The sequence below is a fragment of the Ovis canadensis genome, chromosome 20, assembly GCF_042477335.2.
Source record: "Ovis canadensis isolate MfBH-ARS-UI-01 breed Bighorn chromosome 20, ARS-UI_OviCan_v2, whole genome shotgun sequence".
NCBI classification, from domain to species: domain Eukaryota; kingdom Metazoa; phylum Chordata; class Mammalia; order Artiodactyla; family Bovidae; genus Ovis; species Ovis canadensis.
Genome location: NC_091264.1, coordinates 46422261 through 46446112, shown reverse-complemented (window position 1 = coordinate 46446112; position 23852 = coordinate 46422261). Strand labels below are relative to the sequence as shown.

General features: G+C 41.2%; 1 protein-coding gene across 1 annotated transcript; it reads left to right on the top strand.

Moving 5' to 3' along the window:
* Nucleotides 1–8319: 8319 nt before the first annotated feature.
* Nucleotides 8320–23638, top strand: LOC138425581 (endogenous retrovirus group K member 13-1 Env polyprotein-like). Its single transcript, XM_069563626.1, has 3 exons — nucleotides 8320–8495; nucleotides 9277–9304; nucleotides 21505–23638. Exon 3 carries the CDS (start codon nucleotides 21506–21508, stop codon nucleotides 23339–23341), a length of 1836 nt encoding a protein of 611 aa, XP_069419727.1. The 5' UTR covers nucleotides 8320–8495; nucleotides 9277–9304; nucleotide 21505; the 3' UTR covers nucleotides 23342–23638.
* The last annotated feature ends 214 nt before the right edge of the window (nucleotides 23639–23852 follow it).

Below are 23852 nucleotides of genomic sequence, written 5' to 3'. Positions count from 1 at the left end.
GCCAAAGTATTGGTTTCAGCTTTAGCATCGGTCCTTCCAAAGAACACCCAGGACTGATCTCATTTAGAATGGACTGGTTGGATCTCCTTGCAGTCCAAGGGACTCTCAAGAGTCTTCTCCAACACCACAGTTCAAAAGCATCAATGCTTCAGCACTCAGCTTTCTTCACAGTCAAACTCTCACATCCATACATGACTACTGGAAAAACCATAGCCTTGACTAGACGGACCTTTGTTGGCAAAGTAATGTCTCTGCTTTTGAATATGCTATCTAGGTTGGTCATAACTTCTCTTCCAAGGAGTAAGCATCTTTTAATTTCATGGCTGCAATCACCATCTGCAGTGATTTTGGAGCCCCCCAAAATAAAGTCTGACGCTGTTTCCACTGTTTCCCCATCTATTTCCCATGAAGTGATGGGACAGGATGCCATGATCTTCGTTTTCTGTATTTTGAGCTTTAAGCCAACTTTTTCACTCTCCTCTTTCACCTTTATCAAGAGGCTTTTTAGTTCCTCTTCACTTTCTGCCATAAGGATGGTGTTATCTGCATATCTGACGTTATTGATATTTCTCCTGGCAATCTTGATTTCAGCTTGTGCTTCTTCCAGTCCAGCATTTCTCATGATGTACTCTGCATAGAAGTTAAATAAGCAAGGTGACAATAAACAGCCTTGACGTACTCCTTTTCCTATTTGAAACCAGTCTGTTGTTCCATGTCCAGTTCTAACTGTTGCTTCCTGACCTGCATATAGGTTTCTCAAGGGGCAGGTCAGGTGGTCTGGTATTCCCATCTCTTTCAGAATTTTGGGTGAATTTAACTCAGATGACCATTATATCTACTACTGCGGGCAGGAATCGCTTAGAAGAAATGGAGTAGCCACCACGGTCAACAAAAGAATCCGAAATGCAGTACTTGGATGCAATCTCAAAAATGACAGAATGATCTCTGTTTGTTTCCAAGGCAAACCATTCAATATCACAGTAATCCAAGTCTATGCCCCAACCAGTAATGCTGAAGAAGCTGAAGTTGAATGGTTCTATGAAGACCTCCAAGACTTTTTAGAACTAACACCTAAAAAAGATGTCCTTTACATTACAGGGGACTGGCATGCAAAAGTAGGAACTCATGAAACACCTGGGGTAACAGGCAAATTTGGCCTTGGAATACGGAATGAAGCAGGGCAAAGGCTAATAGAGTTTTGCCAAGAGAACGCACTGGTCATAGCAAACACCCTCTTCCAGCAACACAAGAGAAGGCTCTACACATGGACATCACCAGATGGTCAACACTGAAATATAGCTACTAGAAGTCTGCTAATTGGAGAAAGGAAATGTCTCAAAACTCAGAGACTGGTACTAGGCCCCTCACCCACAGCATGCATTTTGAGATAACATTGGCACAAAGTGAGCTGTCCTGGGCCATAAAATGATTGACATGAATCTTGAAGAAAGGCAGGTTTCTAAGCAAATATATTCTCATTAACATAGCTTAAGAGAACATTTGCATGAGTAAAACATACTGGTTTGTCAAGTCGATTCTGAGTCTTAGGCAGAACCACCTTGAAGACAGAGTCTAGGGTAAATACATAGTTCACTAACATAGCTTAAGACAAATATTTCCATAAGAAAAATGCATTGGTTAGCTCAAGGTTTGAGAAAAGTTAAGTTCGGGTGGGTGTCATTATGGCAGCACAGAATTTTAAAGAAAACCTCTTTTTAAATTCATATAGAGAAGGGGAAAAAATCTTAACACTTATTTGTTTCCTCCTGCTGCTTAAGAGAAAGATTAAAAAATGTCTGACACTTGCAGTCTACTTCCTCTGTTTGGAGACTCCTGGCCTTCCTGCCTGTTACCCTCTCAAAAGCTTCAGTGTAAAGTCTGTCTACACCCCCATCTAGAGCAGGGAGGGATGCCTACAATAGAAAGAAGGCACTGGTTGCTTTTTTTCCCTCTCTTACGGATAGGAGCTAACAATTCCAGCGTCACTCCTTTGAACTGTATCCTGAAAAGCTGGGGTAGATTTGATCCCCAGGGCTTAAAGACATGCCTGATCTTCCTATGTGATACTGCATGGCCACAGTATCCACTGGAGGATGGCGAACAGTAGCTAGACTGGTTCTGCAGAAAACCAGGGAAATGAGTTAAAGTAGCATATGTGTTGCCCTTTTTCTCTCTGCGAGACATGCCAGACTTATGTCCTAAGGGTATAGATTTGGGTATGAAACCTTCAGCTCCCTCCTGTCCTCCTACTTTGTCCCCGTACCCAGGACTCCAAACTGATTAAACTGAAAGTCAGGAAACCACCGCCCACCCCACCTCCCTCCAGGAAGGGTTGCCTTGGTCTTGGTAAAAACCCAAACTGAGATTCAAACTGCCCAGGTAGAGGTCCAAACAACCCCTGTGCCGGGGTCCAGCCCCGGTGGATCCAGGGTGATTCGAAGGTGGGGACGGAGTTGGCGTCTTTGGAAAAATACATATTTAATCACAGATATAGAGAGATTAGAAATGGATAGTGTAGCAGGAAGATCAGTGGAGAAAAAGAGGCTGAATAACTTGGACTACGTGGAATAGCATCCATGCTCCAGATGGGAATTCAGCCAGAAAAACGGGAGCAAGAAAGAAGCGACATGGGGGAATCAGTCTTTCCGGAAACTGATCCGATTTCTTTATTTTTGGGTTTGCTTATATACCTTTTGTTACACATAGGGATGAATACAGAGTCACGCGGGGGTCAGCAGTCCTGACCTTTATCAAAATCAGGTGCTTCACATAAATGTATATAAAAAAGGTACATCATCTTCTGGCCATGAGTGAGACCTGCTGACATTTTATGATCCTTTCTTTCTGATAACCAAAAAACTTATTTCTTCCAAGGGTGTTTTTTCTTAAACCAGGCACCACCCTCCAAATAAAGTTACATTCCTATAGGGTGAGGGTGTAGTGAGTTACAATCAAGAAAGGAATTTATTTAACCCAAGGTTAACATGATTAATCTTAAAGGTTAATACTTATTTCTCCTATATGTTTAAAGGTTAATACTTATTTCTCCTATATGTTAGTTATATTCATTATAAGGGTAGGGAACATGGAGATTTAGCAGCAAACATCAGCCCAACAAATGAAAATCCTTTCACCAATGCTCCCCTTAAGATCTATTTAGTCTTAAGATATGATAAAGTTACATTCTTACATAGCAAGGACACAGTGATTTATAACAAAGTACAGTGATCTATTACAAAAGAGAAAATCCATTAACTCAAAAAGTCTAGTATTGCTAACATCAAAAACTACCATATTTCCTTTGCTATATTCCAAATACATTGATTAATATATTCCCAGGTGCCTAAGGATATAGAGGCCTGGTGGCAATCATTGACTCAACAAGAAGAAAAAGCCCTATGCTAATTAAGACTCTCAAAATACTCCAAAACTCTCTGTGCTGTTTACGGTTGAGAGGTAGTAAACAATCATGTGCCTAGTGGCAGCAGTATGGATAATCCTGTCACACAAGCTAGTCTGTCAGCAGAGAGGTTTGACCTGAGACATCCTTGTCCCACCCAGAGCAGGGAATTAGCAGCAATTATTGACACAACAAATGAAGAACCCTTCACCAATATAATTCCTAACCAACTATACTAATAATTTCTAACTCCCCAAAATAATTTGCCTTTAGTAAGTCTAAAACATCTCATGCCTCTCAGGTTGGGAGGCTGTAAACAATCACATGTGGCCGGACAAACCTATACAGGTGGGCTAGATAACCTTCAGAGGAGTCCGTAAGCTGAAACACTCTTGTCACGCCCAAGAATTTTTATTGCCTTGGAGCTGCACGTTTACTCCTTCTCAGAGAGAAACGGTTATGGGGGAGAGCCCCCCGTAAAGTCAGAGGTGTAGGTGAGAGCATAAAACAGACTCTGGCTTTGGGGTTAGATGCTCAGGAACAGGGGGTTTCCTGAGGCTTGATCACGCCGTTGCGTATGCCAAGCCTCCTTCCTCATGACCTTTGCCATGGGCGGAATTCCTCACGCTGGCCCCCAACACCTGTTTCAGTGCAATCTCAGACTACCATGATTTCAATGGAAGTTCAGACAATCGAACTAAGAGAAGCTCAGACAGCAAAAACTAAGGATGAAATACAGGATGAGATGGAGGACAGGAGACAAATAGATAAAGAAAAGCAGGTTTCTCCAGTCTATCCCTGGGATCATATGTGCAGAGCAGCCTGAAAGGTTGAGGAACACCCTCTTCATGAAACACCCACCAGGAGAAATAATTAATCTGTGAGAGTTAATAAACCTTTTTTTTTTTTTACCAAGAAATACAAAGAATCAAGGAGGATCTGGGAGATTATTTAGAGGACCCAGAAAAATATATTAGAGCTTTTAAGGGTGTTACTCTGCTTTATGACTTACTTGGAAAGATGTGATGTATATCCTGGGACAATTGCTAACTTCCAACTCAAAAACTCAAGTTTTGGGGAAAGTGGTTGCCTATGGAGATGAATGGCTTGGTAATGAATCAGTAGCGAAGAAGGAAGATGAGATAGCTGCCCTCCCCACTGGGAATCAGGCAGTCCCAACTATAGACCTAGATTGGGACTATAACACAGCTAAAGGAAGATGGGATCAGGGTCACTTTGTCAGATATGTTCTTGAAGGACTCAGGCAAGCACATGCTAAGACTTTATGCCAAACTGGCAAACATAAAACAGGAAGAGAAGGAAGCTTCTGGTAAATCCGTAGATAAACTGAGGGAAGCCCTTCACAGATTCACTGAGATTGATCCCGAAAGTGAAGAGGGAAGAGTGATGTTAAAAGATAGATTTCTCAGTCGGCTCCAGATATCCACCATAAGCTATTAAAACAGGTGTATGGACCAAATCAGTCTTTAGATAATCTGTTGCAACTGGCTCAGACAGTCTATGATGGTAGGGAATATAAGGAAAAGAAAGAAAGGCAGAGAAAAACAAAGGAACAGAGGAAGCCCTTGTAATGGCTGTTAGAACCGTTTTTTAAACAGCCTGAGAAAAATGCCCAGAGGGACCCAGGTGAAAAGGGATGGGTTTGCTATTACTGTGGAAAGGAGAGGCACCCCAAGCGAGATTGCCCTCAGGCATCTAAGCCACCCCTGGCTCCATGTCTGGTCTGCAAGGGACCACACTGGAGGAAAGACTGCCCCCAGAAGTGTAGGTTTCAGGGGTTAGAATTTCAAGACAATCAGGACTGAAGGTGCCTGGGGGTCCCCATACAAGCTCCTGGCCTAATTACACCTGAGGAACCCCCGGTATTAATAACTGTGGGGGGCCAATCCATTGATTTCCTTTTGGACGCTGGGGCAACCTACTCTGCTTACTGAAGCCCCTGGCCCACTTTCTCCCTGATCCGCTTCTGTAATGGGGCTAGACTACCTAAAAGTTTTTATTTCAGTCATCCTGTAAGCTGCAACTGGGACTCTGAGCTATTTTCACAAGAATTTCTGATCGTCCTGGAGTCTCTCTCACCCCTTTTGGGGAGGGATATATTGAGCAAGGTCCATGCCTCTGTTTTCATGAATATGGAGCCCTCCCTTTCTCTCCCATTAATTGAACACAATGTAAATCTAGAGTGTGGGCTGATGGAAAATCTGTGGGTTGAGCACAAAATGCTATTCCTGTAGCTGTCAAGCTCAAAGACCCACGTTTATTTCCCCATAAAAAGCAGTATCCACTGAAACCTGAGGTTAAGGAAGGGTTAAAACCCATCATTGGGAATTTAAAGGAGCAGGGACTATTAAATCCCCATAACAGTCCATGCAACATTCCTATTTTGGGTGTAAAGAAATCAAATGATAAATGCAGACTAGTTCAAGATTTACAAATAATAAATGAGGCTGTAGTTCCTTTATACCCGTGGTGCCTAATCCTTACACTCTATTGTCTGAAATTACTGAATGAGCCAAATATTTCTCAGTAATTGATTTAAAAGATGCCTTCTATTCAATGCCTTTGGCAGAGGAAAGTCAATTTCTATTTGCCTTTGAAGACACTACTCAGCCAGCCTCTCAGTTAACCTGGACAGTTTTGCTCTAGGGATTTCATGACAGTTCCCACCTGTTTGGGCAAAGTTTGTCAGGGGATCTACAAAACTTTAATAGCTCCGAGGCAATGGTGCTACAATATGGAGATGATATTCTGCTTTGTGCTGAGACAGAGGAAGTTTGCTCACAGGCCTCAGAAGATTTCTTAAACTTTCTGGCGTGCTGCAGTTATAGGGCATCAAGGGAAAAGGCTCAGCTCTGTCAACAATCTGCTAAATATCTGGGCCTAATCATATCAGAAGGGACTAGGGCCATAGGTCCTGAGAACTACACCTATACTAAATGATCCCCTACCTATGACTTTAAGACAACTGAGAGGATTTTTAGGAATCACAGGCTACTGCTGCATTTGGAGTCCGGGTTATGGGGAACTTGCCCAGCTTTTATATAAATTTATAAATGAAACTCAGCAGGCCCAAACTGACAAGCTGGTTTGGTCCCCAGAGACTCAAAAGGCTTTTAAGGCTCTTCAGACTGCTCTCCTGCAAGCTCCTTCTTTGAGCTTGCCCACAGGGTCAGAATTTAATTTGTTTGTTGCTGAAAGAAAAGGTATGGCCTTGGGAGTTTTGACACAACCCCAAAAGCCTCACCAGCAGCCTATAGGAGTGTATTCTTAAACTCTAAGGTTAATACTTGGATGACAGACAGTTGGCTTCTTAAATATCAGTCATTGTTAGAAGGATCAATAACTTAGCTTAAAGTTTGTAGAAACTTAAATCCTGCCACTTTCCTTCCTGAGAAGGAAAACAAAACACCTGATCATGATTGTTTTCAATTTCTAACTTTAAACTATGCAGCTTGGGAAGATCTGATGGATACTCCATTAGACAATCCTGACATGGAAATATTTACAGATGGCAGTTCTTTTGTTCGGGACAGGAAGCGTAAAGCAGGTTACCCTGTGGTGATGGCTGAACAGGTTTTAGTAGCAAAATCTCTCCCCCAGGGAATGAGTGCTCAGCTAGTGGAGCTTGCGGCTCTTACCTGAGCTCTAGAGTTAAGCAAAGGGCAGTGAGTAAATACCTACACTGATTCTAAGTATGCTTATTTGACTTTACATGCAAGCTGCAATATGGAAAGAAAGTTTAAAATGGCAACTGGAGAACCTATTAAGCATTTCAGAGAGACTGAGAGACTTTTAACTGCTTTTAACTGCTATATATTGTCCTAAAGAAGTAGCTGGCTGGCTGTCAAGCCAGAAAAGGGGCACTTTACGAAACCTCATTCACTGCAGATGGCTTTGATCTGGACAGGACCTGTGGAACAGGAAAAACCACAATATATTGAGGAAGAATTAGAAAGATATGAGAAAAGAGGAGCAAAGATTACTAATAAAGGATGGTTACAGTCTGAGGATGGACGATTAATAATTCCTGAAAATGCTCAATGGAAAATTCTTAAGGGTTTGCACCAGAGCTTTCATTTAGGTGTTGAGAGTACTTACCAGATGGCTTGTCATTTGTTTGAAGGTAAAAACATAACAAAAACTTTAAAGAAAATTATCAAAAGATGTGAGGTTTGTCAGAAAAATAACCCAAAGACTGAAAAGCTAGAAAAATCTGGGTTCCAATAAAGTAGAAAATATCCTGGAGAGGACTGGGAAATTGATTTTACTCATATGCCAAAAGCAAGTGGACATTCTTGCTTAAAAGTTTGGGTGGATACTTTTACTGAATGGATTCAGACTTTTCCCTGTCATGTGAACAGGCTAAGGAGGTTACAAGAATTTTAATCCATGAAATTATTCCCAGGTTTGGGCTGCCATGGAGCCTTCAGAGTGACAATGGCTCCGCCTTTAAAGCTGCTCTAACTCAAGGGGTGTCAAAATCTCTAGGAATAGAATATTACTTACACTGTTCCTGGAGACCCCCAAACTCAGGAAAGTTTGAAAAAAAGATAATGACTGCGCAAATTAACTCAAGAGATGCAGGACAACTGGATTAAAATTCTACCCATATGCGGGGGACTGCCCGTGAAGGGTTAAGTCTTGGGAGCTGCTCGACAGGTTATGCAGAGCCTTAGGCATGTTCCTAAGCTCCCTGTCCCGCCCCCCTGAAGAATTTTTATAGCCCTTAAGGCTCTAGGATGTCTAGTTTTTGCAACACTTCATAGGAAAAAGTATTATGTTCTGTACACAATGGTAAGGGTCTGGTGATTGTATCTTGAGATTAAGAACAATCTTGTAAATGTCACAAGTCAAGTACATTATCCTGTGTATACTGCTGCACAATAAAGAAAGGCATCAGCCATTTTGGTCTGATCCTCTCAACCCCATCTTTTGTCTCTCTTATTTTTCTTAGCGGGGACGCTCCGTTCTCTCCCTGTGCAGGTGCGACTCTTGCTTGTGCTGGCCGCGGCAGGTGGCGCCCAACGGGCTGTTCGACAGTTTTCCTCGCCACTACTCTTATTAGCCGAAAAGAGTGAGTATATAAGTATACAAGTGATTTAAATTAAGGAGTAGTAAGGTATATAGTTGAGAGTATAAAGGGACAGACGCATAGTCGTCAATTGTTTGTACATATGTTATCTGTAATGTTAAAACATCGGGGAATTACTGTTTCCAAACCTAAATTAATCAATTTTCTTTCATTTATTGAGGAAGTTTGCCCTTGGTTCCCCAGAGAAGGCACAGTAAATTTAGAGACATGGAAGAAGGTAGGGGAACAAATTCGGACTCATTATACTCTACATGGCCCTGAAAAAGTCCCTGTTGAAACTTTATCCTTTTGGACACTAATTCGTGATTGCCTGGATTTTGATAATGATGAATTAAAACGTTTAGGAAATTTATTAAAACAGGAAAAAAATCCTCTCCATGTTCCTGATTTGGAACCCAGGTATGCTGTTCCCGAGGGAGTTGAAGGCGACCCTCCGTTTTTTAAATTATCGCGTCCTACGGATAATGATGATTCACTTTCATCCACAGATGAGGCGGAGTTAGACGAAGAAGCTGCTAAATACCATCAAGAGGATTGGGGTTTTTTGGCACAAGAAAAGGGGGCATCAACATCTAAAGATGATTTGGTTGAATGTTTAAAAAACCTCACTGTTGCTTTACAGAACTCAGGAATTAAGCTTCCTAGTAACAATTCTAAACCTTCTGCTCCACCTCTTCCCCCTGCCTATGCTCCTTCCGTTGTGGCTGGTCTCGATCCCCCTCCGGGGCCTCCTCCTCCATCTGAGATTGTGTCTCCGCTGCAGAAGGCATTGAGGCAAGCACAACGACTTGGTGAGTTTGTCTCCGATTTTTCTCTTGCTTTTCCTGTCTTTGAAAATAACAACCAGCGTTTTTATGAAGCACTGCCTTTCAAACAACTAAAAGAGTTAAAGATTGCTTGCTCACAATACGGTCCTACCGCTCCATTCACTATTGCTATGATAGAAAATTTGGGTACTCAAAATCTACCCCCAAATGATTGGAAACAAATAGCTAGGGCCTGTCTCTCAGGGGGAGATTATTTACTATGGAAATCTGAATATGTTGAACAGTGTGCTCGTATAGCCGATGTTAATCGGCAGCAAGGTATACAGACCTCTTACAAAATGTTGACTGGTGAAGGCGCTTTCCAAGCTACTAATACTCAATTTCTTACCTGGTGCATATGCACAAATATCAAATGTGGCTCGGCAGGCATGGAAAAAACTTCCTAGCTCCAGTACTAAGACAGAAGATCTTTCAAAAGTCCGACAGGGACCTGATGAGCCTTATCAGGACTTCGTGGCATGGCTCTTAGATACTATAGGTAAGATAATGTCAGATGAAAAGGCTGGGATGGTATTAGCAAAACAATTGGCTTTTGAAAACACTAACAGCCTGTCAAGCTGCTTTACGACCTTATCGAAAAAAGGGAGATCTGTCCGACTTTATTCGCATTTGTGCTGACATTGGACCCTCCTACATGCAAGGCATTGCTATGGCAACAGCATTACAAGGAAAAAGCATTAAAGAGGTACTTTTTCAGCAGCAAGCCAGGAACAAGAAAAGATGTCAAAAGTCAGGTAATTCGGGTTGCTTTGTTTGTGGTCAACCTGGCCATCGGGCTGCAGTGTGCCCCCAAAAACAACAAACCCCTGTCAACACTCCTAATTTGTGCCCACGATGCAAAAAGGGGAAGCACTGGGCCCGGGATTGTCGTTCTAAAACGGATGTTCAAGGTAATCCTTTACCCCCGGTTTCGGGAAACTGGGTGAGGGGCCAGCCCCTGGCCCCGAAACAATGTTATGGGGCAACACTGCAGGTTCCCAAAGAACCATTGCAGACCTCTGCCGAGCCACAAGAGGCAGCGCGGGATTGGACCTCTGTGCCACCTCCTACACAGTATTAACCCCCGAGATGGGGGTTCAAACCCTTGCCACAGGAGTGTTTGGGCCTTTACCTCCAGGAACAGCTGGACTGCTTTTGGGGCGCAGCAGTGCGTCTTTAAAGGGAATACTTATTCATCCTGGTGTGATTGACTCTGATTATACAGGAGAGATAAAAATATTAGCCTCCGCTCCTAACAAAATTATTGTAATCAATGCAGGACAACGTATAGCTCAACTCCTTTTAGTTCCATTAGTTATACAAGGAAGACCAATTAACCGAGACCGTCAAGATAAAGGTTTCGGGTCCTCTGACGCCTATTGGGTGCAAAATGTTACCGAGGCACGACCAGAACTTGAGCTATGCATTAATGGTAAGCTTTTCTGCGGAGTGCTTGATACAGGGGCCGATATTAGCGTTATTTCTGAAAAATACTGGCCTACTACATGGCCTAAACAAATAGCTATTTCCACTCTTCAGGGTATTGGCCAAACTACCAATCCAGAACAAAGTTCGTCCCTTCTTACTTGGAGGGATAAAGATGGCCATACAGGACAATTTAAACCTTATATTCTGCCCCATCTTCCAGTTAATCTATGGGGGCGTGATATATTAAGCAAATTTTGCTTAATATGTTATATATATTATAAAATATATAATGTTTATTTATATAGTCCTTCATCCACCGTAACAGATTTGATGTTAGATCAGGGCTTACTCCCAAACCAAGGTTTAGGCAAACAACATCAAGGTATCATTTTACCCCTTGATTTAAAATCTAATCAAAGTCGAAAGGGCTTGGGGTGTTTTCCCTAGGGACCTCTGATTCTCCTGTGACACATGCCGATCCTATTGATTGGAAATCTGAGGAACCGGTATGGGTCGATCAGTGGCCCCTAACACAAGAGAAACTTTTTGCCGCACAACAGCTGGTGCAGGAACAGCTGAGACTTGGGCATATTGAACCCTCTACCTCTGCGTGGAATTCCCCAATTTTTGTTATTAAAAAGAAGTCTGGAAAATGGATATTGCTACAAGACCTTCGTAAGGTAAATGAAACGATGATGCATATGGGAGCCCTACAACCTGGATTGCCCACTCCTTCTGCTATACCTGACAAATCCTATATCATTATTATAGATTTAAAAGATTGTTTTTACACTATTCCTCTTGCACCCCAAGATTGTAAAAGATTTGCCTTTAGTTTGCCCTCTGTTAATTTTAAAGAACCTATGCAACGCTATCAATGGAGAGTCCTCCCACAAGGAATGACTAATAGCCCTACGCTGTGTCAAAAATTTGTTGCTACAGCATTAGCTCCCGTTCGTCAACCTTTTCCTCAGTTGTATTTAGTTCATTATATGGATGATTTATTACTAGCTCATGCTGACGAACATCTATTGTATCAAGCTTTTTCTATTCTAAAAAAACACTTAAGTCTTAATGGTCTTGTCATTGCTGATGAAAAAATTCAAACTCACTTTCCCTATAATTATTTGGGTTTCTCCTTATATCCTCGTGTTTATAATACCCAATTAGTAAAATTACAGACTGACCATTTAAAAACTCTAAATGATTTTCAAAAACTTCTAGGAGACATTAATTGGATACGCCCTTATTTAAAATTACCCACCTACACCTTGCAACCATTATTTGATATCCTTAAAGGTGACTCTGACCCTGCATCACCCCGAACACTTTCTTTAAAAGGACGATCAGCCTTACAATCAATAGAAGAAGCTATTAGACAACAACAGATTACTTATTGTGATTACCAACGATCATGGGGTTTGTATATACTTCCTACCCCTCGAGCACCCACAGGGGTACTTTATCAAGATAAACCTTTGCGATGGATATATCTATCTGCTACTCCAACTAAACATCTGCTCCCTTACTATGAGCTTGTTGCAAAAATTGTAGCAAAAGGACGTCATGAGGCCATCCAATATTTTGGTATGGAACCCCCTTTCATTTGTATTCCTTATGCTTTATATCTTTTTTATATGGTTCTTCTGTGTGTTCTTGCCACCTCTTCTTTTTTTTTTATCCTTTTAGTTTTTTATTTTTTTAATTTTAAAATCTTTAATTCTTACATGCATTCCCAAACATGAACCCCCCTCCCACCTCCCTCCCCATAACATCTTTCTGGGTCATCCCCATGCACCAGCCCCAAGCATGCTGCATCCTGCATCAGACATAGACTGGCGATTCAATTCACATGATAGTATACATGTTAGAATGTCATTCTCCCAAATCATCCCACCCTCTCCCTCTCCCTCTGAGTCCAAAAGTCCGTTATACACATCTGTGTCTCTTTCCCTGTCTTGCATACAGGGTCGTCATTGCCATCTTCCTAAATTCCATATATATGTGTTAGTATACTGTATTGGTGTTTTTCTTTCTGGCTTACTTCACTCTGTATAATCGGCTCCAGTTTCATCCATCTCATCAGAACTGATTCAAATGAATTCTTTTTAACAGCTGAGTAATACTCCATTGTGTATATGTACCACAGCTTTCTTATCCATTCATCTGCTGATGGACATCTAGGTTGTTTCCATGTCCTGGCTATTATAAACAGTGCTGCAATGAACATTGGGGTACATGTGTCTCTTTTAATTCTGGTTTCCTCGGTGTGTATGCCCAGAAGTGGGATTGCTGGGTCATAAGGTAGTTCTATTTGCAATTTTTTAAGGAATCTCCACACTGTTCTCCATAGTGGCTGTACTAGTTTGCATTTCCACCAACAGTGTAGGAGGGTTCCCTTTTCTCCACACCCTCTCCAGCATTTATTGCTTGCAGATTTTTGGATCGCAGCCATTCTGACTGGTGTGAAGTGGTACCTCATTGTGGTTTTGATTTGCATTTCTCTAATAATGAGTGATGTTGAGCATCTTTTCATGTGTTTGTTAGCCATCCGGATGTCTTCTTTGGAGAAATGTCTATTTAGTTCTTTGGCCCATTTTTTGATTGGGTCGTTTATTTTTCTGGAGTTGAGCTGCATAAGTTGCTTGTATATTTTTGAGATTAGTTGTTTGTCAGTTGCTTCATTTGCTATTATTTTCTCCCATTCAGAAGGCTGTCTTTTCACCTTGCTTATATTTTCCTTTGTTGTGCAGAAGCTTTTAATTTTAATTAGATCCCATTTGTTTATTTTTGCTTTTATTTCCAGAATTCTGGGAGGTGGATCATAGAGGATCCTGCTGTGATTTATGTCGGAGAGTGTTTTGCCTATGTTCTCCTCTAGGAGTTTTATAGTTTCTGATCTTACATTTAGATCTTTAATCCATTTTGAGTTTATTTTTGTGTGCGGTGTTAGAAAGTGATCTAGTTTCATTCTTTTACAAGTGGTTGACCAGTTTTCCCAGCGCCACTTGTTAAAGAGATTGTCTTTACTCCATTGTATATTCTTGCCTCCTTTGTCAAAGATAAGGTGTCCATATGTGTGTGGATTTATCTCTGGGCTTTCTATTTTGTTCCATTGATCTATATGTCTGTCTTTGTGCCAGTACCATACTGTCTTGATGACTGTGGCTTTGTAGTAGAGCCTGAAGTCAGGCAAGTTGATTCCTCCAGTTCCATTCTTCTTTCTCAAGATTGCTTTGGCTATTCGAGGTGTTTTGTATTTCCATACAAATCTTGAAATTATTTGTTCTAGTTCTGTGAAAAATGTGGCTGGTAGCTTGATAGGGATTGCATTGAATTTGTAAATTGCTTTGGGTAGTATACTCATTTTCACTATATTGATTCTTCCAATCCATGAACATGGTATATTTCTCCATCTATTAGTGTCCTCTTTGATTTCTTTCATCAGTGTTTTATAGTTTTCTATATATAGGTCTTTAGTTTCTTTAGGTAGATATATTCCTAAGTATTTTATTCTTTTCGTTGCAATGGTGAATGGAATTGTTTCCTTAATTTCTTTTTCTACTTTCTCATTATTCGTGTATAGGAATGCAAGGGATTTCTGTGTGTTGATTTTATATCCTGCAACTTTACTATATTCATTGATGAGCTCTAGTAATTTTCTGGTGGAGTCTTTAGGGTTTTCCATGTAGAGGATCATGTCATCTGCAAACAGTGAGAGTTTTACTTCTTCTTTTCCAATTTGGATTCCTTTTATTTCTTTTTCTGCTCTGATTGCTGTGGCCAAAACTTCCAGAACTATGTTGAATAGTAGCGGTGAAAGTGGACACCCTTGTCTTGTTCCTGACTTTAGGGGAAATGCTTTCAATTTTTCACCATTGAGGATAATGTTTGCTGTGGGTTTGTCATAGATAGCTTTTATTATGTTGAGGTATGTTCCTTCTATTCCTGCTTTCTGGAGAGTTTTTATCATAAATGGATGTTGAATTTTGTCAAAGGCCTTCTCTGCATCTATTGAGATAATCATATGGTTTTTATTTTTCAATTTGTTAACGTGGTGAATTACATTGATTGATTTGCGGATATTGAAGAATCCTTGCATCCCTGGGATAAAGCCCACTTGGTCATGGTGTATGATCTTTTTAATGTGTTGTTGGATTCTGATTGCTAGAATTTTGTTGAGGATTTTTGCATCTATGTTCATCAGAGATATTGGCCTGTAGTTTTCTTTTTTTGTGACATCTTTGTCAGGTTTTGGTATTAGGGTGATGGTGGCCTCATAGAATGAGTTTGGAAGTTTACCTTCCTCTGCAATTTTCTGGAAGAGTTTGAGTAGGATAGGTGTTAGCTCTTCTCGAAATTTTTGGTAGAATTCAGCTGTGAAGCCATCTGGACCTGGGCTTTTGTTTGCTGGAAGATTTCTGATTACAGTATCAATTTCCGTGCTTGTGATGGGTCTGTTAAGATTTTCGATTTCTTCCTGGTTCAGTTTTGGAAAATTGTACTTTTCTAAGAATTTGTCCATTTCTTCCACGTTGTCCATTTTATTGGCATACAACTGCTGATAGTAGTCTCTTATGATCCTTTGTATTTCTGTGTTGTCTGTTGTGATCTCTCCATTTTCATTTCTAATTTTATTGATTTGATTTTTCTCTCTTTGCTTCTTGATGAGTCTGGCTAATGGTTTGTCAATTTTATTTATCCTTTCAAAGAACCAGCTTTTGGCTTTGTTGATTTTTGCTATGGTCTCTTTTGTTTCTTTTGCATTTATTTCTGCCCTAATTTTTAAGATTTCTTTCCTTCTACTAACTCTGGGGTTCTCCAACTCTTCCTTTTCTAGTTGCTTTAGTTGTAGAGTTAGGTTATTTATTTGACTTTTTTCTTGTTTCTTGAGGTATGCCTGTATTGCTATGAACTTTCCTCTTAGCACTGCTTTTATAGTGTCCCACAGGTTTTGGGTTGTTGTGTTTTCCTTTTCATTAGTTTCTATGCATATTTTGATTTCTTTTTTGATTTCTTCTGTGATTTGTTGGTTATTCAGAAGTGTGTTGTTCAACCTCCATATGTTGGAATTTTTAATAGTTTTTCTCCTGTAATTGAGATCTAATCTTAATGCATTATGGTCAGAAAAGATGCTTGGAATGATTTTGATTTTTTTTGAATTTATCAAGTTTAGATTTATGGCCCAGGATGTGATCTATCCTGGAGAAGGTTCCATGAGCACTTGAAAAAAAGGTGAAATTCGTTGTTTTGGGGTGAAATGTCCTATAGATATCAATTAGGTCTAACTGATCTAATGTATCATTTAAAGTTTGCGTTTCTTTGTTAATTTTCTGTTTAGTTGATCTGTCCATAGGTGTGAGTGGGGTATTAAAGTCTCCCACTATTATTGTGTTATTGTTGATTTCCCCTTTCATACTTGTTAGCATTTGTCTTACATATTGTGGTGCTCCTATATTGGGTGCATATATATTTATAATTGTTATATCTTCTTCTTGGATTGTTCCTTTGATCATTATGTAGTGGCCTTCTTTGTCTCTTTTCACAGCCTTTGTTTTAAAGTCTATTTTATCGGATATGAGTATTGCCACTCCTGCTTTCTTTTGGTCTCTATTCGCGTGGTATATCTTTTTCCAGCCCTTCACTTTCAGTCTGTATGTGTCCCTTGTTTTGAGGTGGGTCTCTTGTAAGGAGCATATAGAGGGGTCTTGTTTTTGTATCCATTCTGCCAGTCTTTGTCTTTTGGTTGGGGCGTTCAACCCATTTACGTTTAAGGTAATTATTGATAGGTATAATCCCGTTACCATTTACTTTATTGTTTTGGGTTCGGGTTTATACACCCTTTTCGTGTTTCCTGTCTAGAGGATATCCTTTAGAATTTGTTGGAGAGCTGGTTTGGTGGTGCTGAATTATCTCAGCTTTTGCTTGTCTGTAAAGCTTTTGATTTCTCCTTGGTATTTGAATGAGATCCTTGCTGGGTACAGTAATCTGGGCTGTAGGTTATTGTCTTTCATCACTTTAAGTATGTCTTGCCATTCCCTCCTGGCCTGAAGAGTTTCTATTGACAGATCAGCTGTTATCCTTATGGGAATCCCCTTGTGTGTTATTTGTTGTTTTTCCCTTGCTGCTTTTAATATTTGTTCTTTGTGTTTGATCTTTGTTAATTTGATTAATATGTGTCTTGGGGTGTTTCGCCTTGGGTTTATCCTATTTGGGACTCTCTGTGTTTCTTGGACTTGGGTGATTATTTCCTTCCCCATTTTAGGGAAGTTTTCAACTATTATCTCCTCAAGGATTTTCTCATGATCTTTCTTTCTGTCTTCTTCTTCTGGGACTCCTATAATTCGAATGTTGGAGCGTTTCATATTGTCCTGGAGGTCTCTGAGATTGTCCTCGTTTCTTTTAATTCGTTTTTCTTGTTTCCTCTCTGATTCATTTATTTCTACCATTCTATCTTCTATTTCACTAATCCTATCTTCTGCCTCCGTTATTCTACTATTTGTTGCCTCCAGAGTGTTTCTGATCTCATTTATTGTGTTATTCATTATATTTTGACTCTTTTTTATTTCTTCTAGGTCCTTGTTAAACCTTTCTTGCATCTTCTCAATCCTTGTCTCTAGGCTATTTATCTGTGTTTCCATTTTGATTTCAAGATTTTGGATCATTTTCACTATCAATATTCGGAATTCCTTCTCCGGTAGATTCCCTACTTCTTCCTCTTTTGTTTGGTTTGGTGAGCAACTCTCCTGTTCCTTTACCTGCTGAGTATTCCTCTGTCTCTTCATCTTGGTTATATTGCTGCGTTTGGGGTGGCCTTTTTATATTCTGATAATTTGTGGAGTTCTCTTTATTATGGAGCTTCCTCACTTTGGGTGGGGTTCTATCAGTGGCTTGTCAAGGTTTCTTGGTTAGGGAGGCTTGTGTTGGAGTTTTGGTGGGTGGAGCTGGGTTTCTTCTCTCTGGAGTGCAGTAGAGTGACCCGTAATGGGTTATGAGACATCAAAGGTTTTGGGATAATTTTGAGCTGCCTGTATATTGAGGCTCAGGGGAGTGTTCCTGTGTTGCTGGAGAATTTGGGTGGTATGTCTTGTTTTGGAACTTGTTGGCCCTTGGGTGGAGCTTGGTTTCGGTGTAGGTATGAAGGCATTTGATGAGCTCCTATTGCTTAATGTTCCCTGAATTCAGGAGTTCTCTAATGTTTTCAGGCTTTGGGTTTAAGCTTCCTGCTTCTGGTTTTCAGTTTTATTTTTACAGTAGCCTCTAGACTTCTCCATCTATACAGCACCGATGATAAAACATCTAGGTTAAAGATGAAAAGTTTCTCCACATTGAGGGACACTCAGAGAGGTTCACTGAGTTACAAGGAGAAGAGAAGATGGAGGGGGTAGTTAGAGGTAACTGGAATGAGATGCGGTGAGATCAAGAGAGGAGAGAGCAAGCTAGCCGGTAGTCACTTCCTTATGTGCGCTCTATAGTCTGGACCGCTCAGAGGTATTTACAGAGTTATATGGGGAAGAGGAGAGGGAGGAAGTAGACAGAGGTGACCAGGAGGATAAGAGAGAGGAATGAGTAGGAGAGAGACAAATCCTGCCAGTAACCAGTTCCTTAGGTGTTCTCTACTGTCTGGAACACACAGATTCACAGAGTTGGATAGAGAAGAGATGGGGGAGAAAAGAGACAGAGGCCACCTGGTGGAGAAAAAGGAGAGGCCAGAGGAGGAGAGAGTGGTCAAGCCAGTAATCTCGCTCTCAGGTAAACTTGGGTAGTGAAGTTTGGGTTTTTAAATGTACAAAATTGACAAAAAAAACCTAAGAGCAAAGATTAAAAATCTGGAGTAGAGGTTGGATTTTCAAAGATACAATATTAAAGAAAAGCAGAAGGAAAAAGGAAGAAAGAAAAAAAAAGAATTATTAAAAAACAAACAAACAAAAACAAAACAAAACAAAACACCAACAACCATCCAAAGAGTATATATGGTGTTTGCCTTAAAAAAAAAAAAAAAAAAGTCTTTTTTTTTTTTTTAAATAGTAATACTAGGTTATAGAAATAAAAATTAGAGGAGAAATAGAAGACTTAACAATTAAAAAAAAGCTCGGAAAAAAATGAAAAAAAAAAGCAAAAAGCAAAAAAAAAAAAAAGAATGATTTTAAAAATATTAAAAAATTAAAAATATATCTGGCTCTTCTCTGATGTTATGGGCCGTGTGGGCTCACTTCCAAGGTGGTTCCCTCTGTTTAACTTCTTCTGTTTGCTGGTTTTTAGGCTCACTAGTTCAGTCGCGCTGTGGGGAGGGAGGATGCTGCAAACAAATAGCACTGTTGTGTGCACACAGTATCTCTGCCCCGCTTGACCTGTCCTTTCTCACGGCGCACAAACCGCTCCGGCTCTACGATGCTCAGCCGGGAACGGTCTGGGGCCGGCCCTAGGCTGCGTGCACTTCCCCAGTCCAAGCCGCTCAGGTTCGGCCCTCAGGCAGCCCTCAGAGGCACAAATGCGGCTGGGACTGCGCTTTGTGCCCTTCCCAGGTCCGAGTAGCTCAGGAGTTTGGCGAGCGCGATCGCCACGGCTTGTCACCTTTTCCGCTGCTGCCGCTCAGCTCTCTGGGTGGACCGCTGGCGCACCCCGTGAGGCAGACTGTGACTGTCCAGCACCCCCAGAAGTCTTAGCAAAGGAGCCTGCTTGCAGTTAGGTAAGTAAAGTCTCTCCGGGTCTGCAATTGCCCCTTTCCAGTCCTTACGGCTCTGGCTGCCTGTCCCCGGTGGGGAATGGTCTGCAGCCGGCTTTTTCCGCTCCGTCCTTTGTTCTGTGCTCGGTCCTGGCGGTGTCTTATGTTCGAGCTTTTCGCGTGGTAGCTATCCCACAGTCTGGTTTGCTAGCCCAAGTTAGATCGTTCTGGTTGCGCGTGGGGCGTTCCTGCCCGATTCTTGCAAAGCTCTGCAGCCCACGCCTCCCGCGCGTCCCTGCCCTGCCCCCACTTCCCAATGGCGGATGCAGGCGTCTGTGCTGCTTTTCCGCTGGGGGAGTTACTGGTGGGCTTGTAATCTCTTGGTTTTAATTATTTATCTATTTTTCCTTCCTGTTATGTTGCCCTCTGTGTTTCCAAGGCTCACCACAGACTCGGCAGGGAGAGTGTTTCCTGGTGTTTGGAAACCTCTCTTCTTAAAATTCCCTTCCCGGGACAGGCTTCCCTTCCCGGGACGGGCTTCCCTTCCCGGGACGGAGCTCCCTCCCCACCTCCTTTGTCTCCTTTTTCGTCTTTTATATTTTTTCCTACCTGTTTTTGAAGACAATGGTCTGCTTTTCTGGTTGCCTGATGTCCTCTGCCAGCCTACAGAAGTTGTTTTGTGGAGTTTGCTCGGCGTTGAAATGTTCTTTTGAGGAATTTGTGAGGGAGAACGTGATCTTGCCGTCCTATTCCTCCGCCATCTTTTCCCACTTCTTATGCTTTGGAACAACAAGATTGGCTTTTTCAATTTTCAGATAATTGGTCTATAGCTTTCGCAAATTACCCGGGACGGATTACTCCTCATTATCCTTCTGATAAATTGTTACAGTTTGCTAGCTCTCATGCCTTTATTTTTCCAAAAATAGTTCGCCGACAACCCATTCCCGAAGCGACACTTATATTTACAGACAGATCTTCTAATGGTACTGCAGCTTTAATTATTAGCCATCAAACCTATTATGCACATACCAGTTTCTCTTCTGCTCAGGTTGTGGAATTATTTGCAGTTCATCAAGCATTGCTGACTGTACCCACTTCCTTCAATTTATTTACAGACAGCTCCTATGTGGTCGGTGCCTTACAGATGCTTGAAACTGTTCCAATTATCGGCACAACCTCTCCTGAAGTTCTTAACTTATTTACATTAATTCAACAGGCCCTTCACCGTCGCCAATACCCGTGTTTCTTTGGGCATATTCGTGCACATTCCACCCTTCCTGGTGCCCTGGTACAAGGCAACCACACTGTGGACGTTCTTACTAAACAGGTATTTTTTCAATCAGCTATCGATGCAGCCCGAAAATCTCATAACTTACATCACCAAAATAGTCATTCTTTATGGTTACAATTTAAGATTTCCCGTGAAGCTGCACGACAAATCGTTAAATCTTGCTCTACCTGTCCTCAATTCTTTGTTCTCCCTCAATATGGTATCAACCCTCGAAGTCTACGCCCTAATCATCTCTGGCAAACAGATGTCACTCACATTTCTCAATTTGGGCGTCTTAAATATGTTCATGTCTCCATCGACACCTTTTCTCATTTTCTCATGGCCTCCCTTCATACTGGAAAATCAACTCGTCACTGTATTCAACATTTGCTTTTTTGCTTTTCTATTTCAGGAATCCCACACACCCTTAAAATAGATAATGGACCCGGTTATACTAGCCGTTCTTTCCAACGTTTTTGTCTTTCTTTCCAAATTCATCATAAAACAGGAATTCCATATAATCCACAGGGACAAGGTATTGTAGAACGAGCCCATCAACGCCTTAAACATCAATTATTAAAACTAAAAAAGGGGAATGAACTGTATAGTCTCTCACCGCATAACGCCTTAAATCATGCTCTTTTTGTTCTAAACTTTTTAACTTTAGATGCAGAAGGCAATTCAGCAGCCCAGCGCTTTTGGGGAGAACGGTCCTCATGCAAAAAACCACTTGTACGATGGAAAGATCCACTTACCAATCTGTGGTATGGGCCAGACCCTGTATTAATATGGGGACGGGGACATGTTTGTGTTTTTCCACAGGATGCCAAAGCGCCGCGCTGGATCCCGGAGAGGCTGGTACGCGCGACGGAGGAACTCCCTGACATATCAAATGCATCGCATGACATTGGGTGAGCCCACGAGTGAGCTGCCTACCCAAAGGCAGATTGAGGCGTTGATGCGATATGCTTGGAATGAGGCTCATGTACAACCTCCAGTGACACCTACAAACATACTGATCATGTTATTATTGTTGTTACAGCGGATACAAATTGGGGCGGCTGCGGCTTTTTGGGCATACATTCCTGATCCGCCTATGATTCAATCATTAGGATGGGATAGAGAAATAGTACCTGTCTATGTCAACGATACAAGTCTTTTAGGAGGAAAATCAGACATTCACATTTCTCCTCAGCAAGCCAATATCTCTTTTTATGGTCTTACTACACAATATCCTATGTGCTTTTCTTATCAATCACAACATCCTCACTGTATACAGGTGTCAGCTGAGATATCCTACCCTCGAGTAACTATTTCTGGCATTGACGAAAAAACCGGAAAAAGATCGTACCATGATGGAACCGGACCTCTCGACATTCCGTTTTGTGACAAACATTTAAGCATCGGCATAGGAATAGACACTCCTTGGACTTTATGTCGAGCCCGGGTTGCATCAGTGTACAACATCAACAATGCCAATGCCACCTTTTTATGGGACTGGGCACCTGGGGGAACACCTGATTTCCCCGAATATCGAGGACAGCATCCACCCATTCTCTCTGTAAACACTGCTCAAGTATATCAAACAGAACTGTGGAAACTTTTGGCTGCTTTTGGTCATGGCAATAGTCTATATTTACAACCCAATATTAGTGGGAGTAAATATGGTAATGTAGGAGTTACGGGGTTTTTATATCCCCGAGCTTGTGTCCCTTACCCATTCATGTTGATACAAGGCCATGTGGAGATAACACTGTCATTGAATATTTATCATTTAAATTGTTCTAATTGCATACTTACCAATTGCATTAGAGGTGTTGCCAAAGGAGAACAAGTTATAATAGTAAAACAACCTGCTTTTGTAATGTTACCTGTTGAAATAGCTGAAGCTTGGTATGACGAGACTGCTTTAGAATTGCTACAACGCATTAACACGGCTCTTAGCCGCACTAAAAGAAGTTTGAGTCTGATTGTTCTGGGTATAGTATCTTTAATCACCCTTATAGCAACTGCTGTTACCGCTTCTGTATCTTTAGCACAATCCATTCAAGCTGCTCATACTGTAGATTCCTTGTCATATAATGTTACTAAAGTAATGGGAACACAAGAAGACATAGATAAAAAAATGGAAGATAGATTATCAGCTTTATATGATGTGGTTAGAGTTCTAGGAGAACAAGTTCAGAGCACTAGTTTTCGCATGAAAATTCAATGTCATGCTAATTATAAGTGGATTTGTGTTACAAAAAAGGCTTACAATGCATCTGACTTTCCGTGGGATAAGGTGAAAAAACATCTACAAGGAATTTGGTTTGATACTAATGTTTCTCTAGATCTTTTGCAATTGCATAATGAAATTCTTAATATTGAAAATTCTCCAAAAGCTACTCTGAATATAGCTGATACTGTCAACAATTTTTTACAAAATTTATTTTCTAACTTCCCTAGCCTTCATTCACTGTGGCGAAGCATAATTGCTGTGGGCGCGGTTCTGACTGTTGTACTTATCGTAATTTGTTTAGCTCCTTGCCTTATTCGTAGCATTGTTAAAGAATTTTTACATATGAGAGTTTTGATACATAAAAACATGTTGCAACACCGACATCTTATGGAGCTTTTAAAAAATAAAGAGAGGGGAGCTGCGGGGGACTGCCCATGAAGGGTTAAGTCTTGGGAGCTGCTCGGCAGGTTATGCAGAGCCTTAGGCATGTTCCTAAGCTCCCTGTCCCGCCCCCCTGAAGAATTTTTATAGCCCTTAAGGCTCTAGGATGTCTAGTTTTTGCAACACTTCATAGGAAAAAGTATTATGTTCTGTACACAATGGTAAGGGTCTGGTGATTGTATCTTGAGATTAAGAACAATCTTGTAAATGTCACAAGTCAAGTACATTATCCTGTGTATACTGCTGCACAATAAAGAAAGGCATCAGCCATTTTGGTCTGATCCTCTCAACCCCATCTTTTGTCTCTCTTATTTTTCTTAGCGGGGACGCTCCGTTCTCTCCCTGTGCAGGTGCGACTCTTGCTTGTGCTGGCCGCGGCACCCATAGCTTTAATGAGGGCTAGAACTGCCCCCCACAATGAGGCACTGTCCCCCTTTGAATGTATTTATGGAAGGCCTTTCTTACACACAGACATTGTTATAGGCCCTGAAGCCTTGGAATTAACTAA